This window comes from Diospyros lotus, chromosome 14 (genome assembly GCF_014633365.1).
Source record: "Diospyros lotus cultivar Yz01 chromosome 14, ASM1463336v1, whole genome shotgun sequence".
Lineage (NCBI taxonomy): Eukaryota > Viridiplantae > Streptophyta > Magnoliopsida > Ericales > Ebenaceae > Diospyros > Diospyros lotus.
This window is the reverse complement of record NC_068351.1, coordinates 21,743,213-21,754,017: the sequence shown is the minus strand read 5'-3', so window position 1 is coordinate 21,754,017 and position 10,805 is coordinate 21,743,213. Positions and strand designations below refer to the sequence as shown.

At 36.3% G+C, this 10,805-nt stretch overlaps 1 protein-coding gene across 1 annotated transcript; it reads right to left on the bottom strand.

Annotated features, from left to right (window-relative positions):
• Nucleotides 1-3,914: 3,914 nt before the first annotated feature.
• LOC127790632 (UDP-glycosyltransferase 89B2-like) lies at nucleotides 3,915-5,451 on the bottom strand. The gene has a single exon (XM_052320212.1). It carries the CDS (start codon nucleotides 5,439-5,441, stop codon nucleotides 3,984-3,986), a length of 1,458 nt encoding a protein of 485 aa, XP_052176172.1. The 5' UTR covers nucleotides 5,442-5,451; the 3' UTR covers nucleotides 3,915-3,983.
• Between the last annotated feature and the right edge of the window lie 5,354 nt (nucleotides 5,452-10,805).

Below are 10,805 nucleotides of genomic sequence, written 5' to 3'. Positions count from 1 at the left end.
GAATGTCAGTCTAAGATGTTGTTTAGATAATATAGGCATAATTCTCCAAGAGCGTGACGAAATAATAAGGGTATCTGATGCTAGTGTGCATGTCAGGATAGTCGAATTGGTTTCCATGCCAGGCCATTTGGTCAGGGAAGTTGTACTAGGATGACTAGGTGGTTCATACTGTGTTGTTCATGTGGAATGTCAGCATAGGATGTTGCCTGGATAGTATAACCATAATTCTCCAAGGGCATGACGGAATAATAAGGGTATCTCGTGCTAATGAGTATGCCAGGATAGCTAACTAGGTTTTTGTGCCAGACCGTTTGGTCAGGGAAGTTGCACTAGGATGACTAGGTGGTCCATATGAAATTTTGGAGTTGAGATTGTGTGGTGGTTCCTGGATGCTTAGAGTGAGAACATAATCTCCAACGTAAATGTGGTGAGTCGAATTCCTGTATTGATGTGACCTTCATGGGTTGGGAGTTGGTAACAATTATTCCCGAGATGTTGGAGAGATTCGTTGGCTTGTCCCTCTTAAGCTAGAATCGCGTCGTGTCGTCGAGTTGGTATGGTGGCATAGCTTTTAGAGAGATTGCTCTTTTTCGGTGATAGGGTTAAGCGTTTGGGATTCTCTTGAGTTAGGGCTTACCGGGTATATTGGTTTATTTCATGTTTTGCATTCATTCATGAAAAATGTGTTTTCATCATCTAATTTGGATTATGTCTCTGGAATATTCAAACGTTCCAAGTGAAGGCAATGGTATGAAAAGGAAAGGTATCGCCAAGGAGTGACGACGAGTAGTGGATAATTTATATTATGTTATATTCAGTTATGCTTTTTTATTTTGATGACATCAGGTAAACGTTAGCTCGACTTTATATTATAAATAAAGTGGTTTTAATTGTGTCTATTGATGTTTCGATTTAGCTTCCGCATTTGAGATGATGTATCTGTCTTAGTTTATTGATGGTTCATAGTTAATATACTGAAAAGATATAACGGGATTTTTAAAGAACGATTTTGTGTTGAGTTTCCATGATTTGTTTGATTGAAAAAAAAAATTATTCCTAAAATTTTACGTTACCTAACGTTTCGAGAAGGCAGGATGTTACACCTTAGCTACTTCTTTTCAGGAAGAATGTTTAGCCTCTAGGAATAATCCTCTGGCTTTCGTTTTTCTGCTCCATTTTCTCTCCCTCAATCTCCCTTTACCATTCATTTAACTGTACAATTTATAGCGAGATTTGTTACTTTTTTTTTTTCTTGAACAATTTTACCCTCAAAATCATGATTACAAACATTATTAACATTATTAGTTATTTCTTTACTATTTATTCATGATTAATTTTGAAAAAAATACGTCCACTTACATTTATTAGTCAAAAATACACCTAGGGGGATGCCTCACAAATTTATGGCACAAAACTTTGAATAATTTTTAAATTCATAAAACTTTACAAATTCTTTCAAATTTGTTCAAATCCTAAAAATTCCTTAAATTTAAAGTCATTTGATATATTAATTTATCTTTTTAACTATTAAACTTTTAAAATACCTTTACATTTGTTTAGTTGCTACAAATTAATTTATATTTGTTTAACTTAATTGGCAAACGGAAATGAATATTAATTTCTATTTTATTTATTAGCGCCTTTATTAATTTACTACATTAATTAATCTGTCCTTTTATTTATTCATTTAAAGCTTTTAAATAATTTTCAATTGACAAAACTTCATAAATGACGAAAATGGTCAAATGAAAGATGACTTATTTAAATATTCGAATGCAGCTTAATAATTTTAATGTGATTTAATAAAAAAAAATTGTAATAAAGAAAGTAAAAAGTAAAAGAGTATCGACTTAAATAATTTTAATGTAATTTAATGGTGAAACTGAAATGACGTCTATTTTATTAGACTTTATTACTTAGTGGTACTTATTTAAGCCCTTCACGTGACTTTCAATAACCAAAGTAAGAGAATGAAAGAATACTTGTTTAAAATTTTTAAAACGTAATATATATATATATATATAATTTAAATTTTATTATTGCTGGATACAACAATTTAATTTATAATTAGAGAATTGCTTCCTAAGTCTTTAGAAGCTTGCAAGACGCACTTATAGGGTCTCTAGGAGCTTACAGGACAAAAGCTAATTAGGCACATAATATATATATATCTTTTTTTTAGACTCTTCGATGAATAAATTAATTTAATTAAAAATTAGTGTTTACCCGTGCGTGTGATGCATGGAAAGTGTAATCACAATAAATTTGAAAATTAAATTTTAATTAATATTAAAAAATTTATATATTAGTCTTAAAAATACAATATTTTAAATCTCAATTAGTATTGAAAAACTCATGTATTGGTCTTGTAAACAATTAAAGGTAATGACTGATTAATTATTAAAGTAAAATTATTTATTATATTATATATTTATTTATAAATTATAAATATAAATATAAATTAAAACTTCTAAATGTGAGGAAACATGGATTTTTCAATGCTAATTAAAAATTCATTTGAAAATTTTAATTTTTGATCTTGAAATTTAATTTTTGCAATAATGATAACAAAATTTTGAAAATATGAATTTTGACTTATTTTTCTTTCACTATGTATTAATTTTCTTGAATAGTCTTGCAAATGTGATGTTAAATCTTAATTAACATTGAAAAATTTATACATTAATATTTATTTTTTAATAATTGAGGAATTAATAAAAAATAATATTATAAATATTTTTGATTAATAATATTTATAAAAAATATTTATTTTAATTCATTGAGAAATTATATATCTATACATGACTTAATTAATAATTTAAATTGTCTATTCAAATTTTTTTATTAATAATATTTATTTAATTGATAATGAAAAGTTCCAATAAACTTTATAGGAGATCTTCAATTACTTTGGAATAATAAGTACTAAATACAAATTATTTTTATTTTATACAAATGAACTATTTTCTATGATTTAATTAATAGTTTAAGTTATATATTCATATTTTTCAGAAATAATATTTATTTTGATTGATTGAGGGATTAATTGAGGAATTAATCAAAAATAATATTATAAATATTTCTAATTAATAATATTGATAAAAAATAATACTTATTTTTAATTAATGGAGGAATTAATTGATGAGAAGATTAATTGAGTTTAAAATTAAGTTATAAATAAATAGTATAAATAGTATTCGAAACCATGCTTAATTTTTTAATTTAATTACTATATTTAATTTATTGAAAAATGCAAGCATTTAATTACTACTACTTTTAGTAATTAATGTAAGTTTTGGGAGGAAAAATTCTTTTGCAAATTATCATACTTTTATATATATAAATATATAAAGGTTAATAACAAATATAAATACCTATAGCTCAAATTTAGTAGGATTTCTTTCATACTTGAAGGGGAAGAATCATTTCCTATTTATAAAACTTCGAAGTAAATTGACGTCTTGAGGGAATATGATTTTGAGGGTCATTGGGAGACCCTCAAGTCTCCAAAGGACCTTCAAATCTCTAGAAGAGTCTTCCCTTTCTGCTTTATATAAGTTAAGTTTGGTCTACACTTTGCAAGCCGGTTGAAGGGCAAGACGACTAAAGCCTATATTTAGGACTCTTAAAAAAGAGGGATCTCAAAATGCTTTTAAAAGACAGTTTTATCTGTTATACAAAATTAAAAATAAAAAAAAAAATTTATAATTTAAAAGATTTCTAAATTAATAATTAGCTAGAGCCCCCAATCCCTTGAGCCGAGGAAATCTCCTCGGCTCCTTTCGGCTTCTTCTTGGGCCCTTTTCTTGTTTCTTCAATCAGGAGAATTTTATTTGGTGGTTGCCATGACACATCGAATTTAATGTGATAGAAATCGTTCAAAATATATAGATTGCTTGCGTAACAATAAATTTAATACAATTTTCCATCGAAAATCATACAAAAAATCAAAACTTTGGGCTTTATTTTTTGGTTTCTTCTACTTAATTTGAATCTTCCCCGGCGTCTTGTAAAAGAATATGAGCGGCCAAGCCATCTAAATCCTGACATGAACCCCCACCCTCCTTGATGCTATCCGAAGCGGCCTTACCCAGCTGCATCGCTCGTACGTGCATGGCTTTGACGTTTTCATCCCTATTTGCGCCCACCGACTTGGCCACCAGCTGAGCCAACTCGCCCGAGTCAGGCACAGTTTGCGCCCCCTCACACACCCGACTCGCCACCTTTAGCTCCTCTACCAGTAGCTTGGCATTCAGAAACTGCTCGCCCTCCATTGGCCACGCCAACATCGGCACTCCGCCCATTATTCCTTCCAACACTGAGTTCCAGCCACAGTGAGTCAAGAACGCACCCACAGCCCGGTGCCTCAAGATCATGGTCTGCGGGGCCCATCCTTTTGCGATCAAACCTCTCCCACTCCCAGCCACACGATCTTCGAATCCCTGCGGGACCATCCCCACGTTCATTTCCTTCACCCTCCATATAAATTTGGCCCCACTTTCCTCCAAGCCTGATGCTATGGCCGCCATCTGATTAGGGTTCAACACAGATTGAGTCCCAAAGCAAACGTAGACCACTGACTGATCTTCACACTTGTCAAGCCACGATAATATATCATCAGCATCGGTATAGTCCAAGCCATCAGACTTCTTTATGTTTGACGCTAACGGTGCTACTGGAGGGAGCAAAGGCCCCACAGCCCATACTCGATCGTGCCCAACTTGCTCCTTCAGGTGTTCCAAGTAAACCCGTTCCAGCCCACTGAATGAATTGAAAATCATCCCCCAACTCGAATTATTGGCGAGCACCCCGTGTTTCAAAAATTCAGAAACCGGGTCTCCCTCCACGTAGCTACCCGTGCTGTAAAGGAACTGCAGCTGCCACCAAGGGTACACCGGCGAAGATGGGACCTCAGATATAGCTATCAAATGGTCCGGATCATCCGGGCCGCCTCCCTTTGGTGGGTGCCTTCGCAGGGAATAGATGATGTCCATGGCCATGAAGCCGGATGATGAAAACATGAATCGACGAATGCTGAGGTCGTCGGCAAGCTTTTGGGTCCACCAGAGGAACATGTCTGAGATGATGAAGGTGGGCGGGGAGGAGTGGGAGCGGAACCAATGAAGGATGGGGGTGTAGAGCTGGTGCATGGAGTGCATGAGGGCGGGGAAGGCGGTGGGGGGCAGGTCTTTGACGTTCTCGACGCCGGCGGGGAGGGCGGGATGGGGTGGAAAGGGAAGGACAAGGGGGTGGACAAGGGAAGGGTGTTTCGAGAGAAGAGGGTTGAGCAATGGAAGGTTTTTAGGGGTGACCAAAATGGATATGGTGAAGCCGCGGCTGGCCAGTTGGTGGGTTAGGTGGAGGAGGGGCGTCATGTGGCCCGGCGCCGGGTAAGGGAACACTAGCAAGTGTCCGCCGCCGCCGCTGCATGAGGTGGACATAATGCTTTTCTTAAACTTATTAATCTGTTAGATTTGTGAATAGAAAACGAGATTATATACACACGTACACGCATGAGAGAGGGAGAGAGAGAGAGAGAGAGAGTAAACGCGTAACTTAAGCAATTGATGTAATAAATAGTGTTAATTATGATTTATAACGCAAAGTAGCCCTTGTTTTCTGAAGTTACGTTCTCTATTTTTTGTTGCATACTTGCATTATTTCTTTTTGATGTGTATGTAGACCAAGGTCGACTAAAATAAATTTAATGGGAGACCTGAGAGAATTTAGAAGAAAATCTAGAAGGAGACCCTAAGGAAAAAAAGCTTGGGACGAAAAAATTCACCCAATGAATACACATCGATATAATAATGAAACAAACAAATTAAAGGCACAAAGTTGAAAAGTTAAAGATAAAACAAAAGGACAAAAAGAAAAGCATCATGTCAAAAGATCTTGAGAGATCTTCTTGGGCGAGGGATCCTTGAGAGATTCTTAGTAGACTCCAATCAAAAGGGTCACCGCGAGACCTTAAGGTCTCCCGACGAAGTCTTTTTTTTTTTTTTTGGGGGGGGGGGGGGATATTCCCAAAACTAAAAGGGTAAACAAGAAAACTCTAAAAATCCCCAAGGGACTCACACAAGAGATAAACTTTATCTAAAAGAGTCTACATCTGAATCAATCTCATAATACTAAAAATACTTATCACAAACTCCAAAACTCCCCTATAAATGGGTGAACTCATATTTAGAAAAGGTATGTTTCTAATACTAATTTAAAAGCTTTGCAAATTCTTTAGCATTCTTAAGAATTTGACTTAAATATCGAAGTATTTACATGGTGTTAGAATTCATTTGTTCTAGATTAGGGCTTGTAATGTGAGGGAAAATATCATGTTGTATTTTTCTGTTTTGTCTTCTAGAAGGGTTTGTTATTAAATTAAGTCTGATCGGATTTGTTATAACTGCCAATTCTGGATAGTCGATCAGGTAGCTCTCCCGCCCTCTATGGCTTATAAATAGGGGCCAGAGTTAGGCTTTTGGGTGTGCTTTCTATTATGGGTTTTCATGCTATCTTGGGGCGAGATTGTGTAGAGAGGAAGAGTGAATATCTTTCTGATTTACAACTCTATATAGCTTTCAGGTTTATGGGCTAGGTGAGGGTTGGGTTTGAGTGCACTTGTAATCTTGTATTGGTATTCAAGATAATGGAGAAAACATGGGCGAAAGCCAAGCTGGATGTAGGTCTTTCATTGAGATTGAACCAGGGTAAATCTTGTGTGTGTTATGTAGTTCTTGATTGTATTATGATTTCTATTCATCACAAATTAGAGAGAGTTCGTCGTGTGAGTTTGAGTGATTGAGTGATCATAAATAAGGGTGAGATTTAGGTTAACAACTTGGTATCAGAGCTGGTCACCTCTGGATTTGATCGACATCTCAAGAAACTTAAGTCGAAGAAGGCGATCTCAGGGAAATCAAGAATGACACTGATTGCTTCACGGTTAGATATCGACAAGTTCGATGGGAGTAATGATTTCGGCCTATGAAGGATCAAGATGGAGGCATTACTCTATAGTCTCGGTTTGGAGAAGGCGTTGGAACAAGAAGAAACAACTAAGGGAGAATCAATTGGGAAAGAACTTCAAGTTCTAACCGCAGAATAGAATGAGGCACGGATGCAGATCAAGAAGAAGGCCTATAGCCTTCTTATACTGAGCCTTGGAGATAAAGTGCTCAGGGAAGTATCAAGGCTAAAGTCTACATCAGAAGTATGGAAGAAATTGGAGGATCTATATCTCAAGAAGACCCTCTCTAGCCGGTTATTTCTCAAAGCTAGGTTTTTTAATTTTAAGATGCATGAAAACCAAAAATTTCAGGATCATTTAAATGATTTTAACAAGCTATGTTTAGACTCAGAGAACATAGATGTTAAGTATGAAGAAGAAGACAAAGCCTTAGTTCTCCTATACTCTTTACCCAAGCCCTATGAGAATTTTATAGATATTCTCCAGCATAGTAGGGATAAACTATCTTTAGAAGATGTTATAGGGGCTTTAAATTCTAAAGATTTGAGGATAAAGATAGATAGTAAATTATCTCCAGCAGATGCATTAACTGCAAGGTCTATAAATCCTAAGAAAGACTCTAAGAACAAAGGTAAATCAAGATCAAAATCTAGGAATGGAAAATGGCCAATTAAATGTTATTATTGTCAACAAGAGGGTCACATTAAGAGGCACTGTCCTAAGGGGAAGAAGACTACGCTGAGAAGGAAAAATATGATGGTGGGGTAAATGTGTGTGATACCGGTTATGATAGTGCTGATGCACTAACTATAAGTGGCAAATGTGATAGCCAAGAATGGGTCTTGGACTCAGGCTGCTCTTTCCACATGACTCATAGGAAGCAATGGATCCAAAATTTCAAGGAAATTAATGGGGGAAAGGTTCTGTTAGGGAATGATTTTGAATGTAAGGTCCAAGGGGTAGGAGATGTAAATTTAAAGATGCATGATGGGACTTTTAGGACCCTCACAGCAGTAAGGTATGCCCCTGAACTTAAGAGAAACTTGGTTTCTCTTGGGGAATTGGACAGAAGCAGATATAAATACAAGGGTGAGGGTGGAGTAATTAAAATACACTAAGGCTCCCTAGTATGCATGAAGGCTGCTTTAAGAAATGGAATTTATTTTCTACAAGCAACCACTCTGAGTGGTGAAGCTGCTAGTATAAGTTTTAACTCCCATGATAAGGTAAAGTTGTGGCATCTAAGAATGTCACACATTAGGGAGCAAGGGCTCAAGGAACTTGCCAAACAAGGAATATTGGAAATAGGTTAGTCCCTAGACCTAGGCAAATATGAATCCTGCATTTATGGGAAGGCAGCCAAAATTCAATAAAACAACCATCCACGCATCTAAAGCACCCCTAGACTACATCTATTCAGATCTGTGGGGCCCAGATCAAACCATGACTCATGGGGGATCTCAATATTTCCTATTTATAATAGACGATTTCTTAAGAATTCTTTGGGTATATGTTCTAAAGTCTAAGGATAATACCTTTGAATCATTTAAGACTTGGAGGAAAATGGTAGAAAATCAAGTTGGCAGAAAAATAAAGGTTATTAGGATTGATAATGGGTTAGAGTTTTGCAATAGGGATTTTAATCAAATATGCAATAAGGGAGGCATAGTTAGACACTTAACAGCCCCCAGAAACCCTAAGCAAAATAGGTTGGCTGAGAGGATGAACCGCACTTTGCTAGAGAGAGTTAGATGCATGCTCTTTCATGCAAATCTACCCAAATCATTTTGGGGAGAAGCTGTATCTACAACAGCTCATATCATTAATAGATCTCCCTCTGCAGCCATTAACTTCCAAACCCCATATGAAAGGTGGACAAGGCACAAACCGAGCTTATCACACCTTAGAATATTTGGATGTTTAGCCTATGTCCATGTGAAACAAGGGAAACTAGAACCTAAAGCTAAGAAATGCCTATTTATAGGCTATCCCACAGGTGTTAAAGGTTATAAGCTCTGGAATCTAGAATCTGATTGTCCTAGGACTATAGTCACAAGAGATGTGACATTTGATGAGTCATCTACCATTAAATCTGAAAGCCTTCAAACCCAGCATAGACTAGGAGAAGAAAAAGATGTTGTCCAAGTTGAAATCTTAGGATTTGACCCAGTAGATACCCTAGAACAATCTGAAGCTGCACATGAGTTTCAGGATAGTGACCTTGAATATGACCAGGCCATTGACCAAGCCCAAGAACCTTCCCACCATGAAGAAGATGAGGAAGATAGCGATGTAGATTCTAGCCTAGGTGATAAACCAAATTCGGACAGATATAGTGTTGCTAGAGATAGATAACCTAGGGTCCAAAAACCACCTAAGAGATTCGGTTATTCTGATATGGTAGCTTACACATTTTCTAGTGCAGCCAAAATAGAAGGGGAAAAACCTCTTACTTATGAAGAGGCAATGTCTTCTAAGGATGATGGAAAATGGCAAGAAGCCATGAAGTTTGAAATAGATTCTTTAAAGAAGAATCAGACTTGGGAATTGGTTGAAAAGCCAAAGAGGCAACGCATAGGAGGTTGCAAGTGGCTGTTTAAAATCAAGGAAGGGGTAGGAATTAACCCTAAACCTAGGTATAAGGCTAGGCTGGTTGCTAGGGGTTTTACCCAAGTTCAAGGCATTGATTTTAATGAAGTATTCTCCCCTGTAGTGAGACATACATCTATAAGGGTCCTTTTATTCATAACAACCCACTTAGATCTAAAATTAGAGCATATAGATGTTACCATCGCTTTCCTCCATGGGGACTTAGAGGAGAAGATCCTAATGGATCAACCTAAGGGCTTTGAAGCTAAAGGAGAGGTGGAGAAGGTATGTTTGCTTAAGAAGTCCCTATATGGGCTTAAGCAGTTCCCAAGGCAATGGTATTGCAAATTTGACACGGTAATGGTTAGCCAAGGGTATTTAAGAAGTTCATATGATAGTTGTGTGTACTACAAGCATGTTACTCCTAACATTTCAGTGTATTTACTCTTATATGTGGATGACATGCTCATTGCAAGTCAATCCCATTAAGAAATTCAGCTTCTAAAACAAAGGTTGATAGCTGAATTTGAACTGAAAGAGTTAGGTGAAGCTAGGAAAATTCTAGGAATAGAAATTTCTAAAGATACTCAACATAGGAAGATATACCTATCCCAAAAGTCCTATTTAGCTAAGGTTTTATCCAAGTTTAAGATGCTAAATGCAAAGGTAGTTGGTGTGCCTTTTGCACCTCATTTTAAGTTGTCTTCTGTCAAGTCCCCTAAAAGTGAGGAAGAAAGAAAGGAAATGAGTCATATCCCATACTAAAGTGCGGTAGGAAGCTTAATGTACAGTATGGTATGTACTCGGCCAGATTTAGCTCATCCTATGAGTGTTGTGAGCCGTTTTATGGCAAATCTAGGGAAAGTTCACTGGAATGCAGTGAAATGGATGCTTAAATATCTAGCTGGAACCCGAAGTCATGTCCTAACATATGGTGGTGATAAGATAGGAGTTCAACCTAGTATTCTAGGTTATTTGGATGCAGATAATGCAGCCGATATAGACAAGAGGAGGTCCACATCTGGTTAGATATTTAGATTATGGAACTCTACAATTAGTTGGAAAACAAGTCTCCAACATGTAATAGCATTATCTACAACCGAGGCAGAATACATAGCTCTTTCGGAAGCTTTTAAAGAGGCTATGTGGCTTAAGGGATTGGTTAGTGAACTCTTAGGCTTAGATGTTAAGGCAACCTTGTTATGTGATAGTCAAACTGCCATACATTTATCTAAAAATCAGGCACACC

What these genes read in the sequence shown, in the direction of transcription:
- LOC127790632 (XM_052320212.1), bottom strand. Translation starts at nt 5,441, where the DNA reads ATGTCCACCTCATGCAGCGGCGGCGGCGGACACTTGCTAGTGTTCCCT.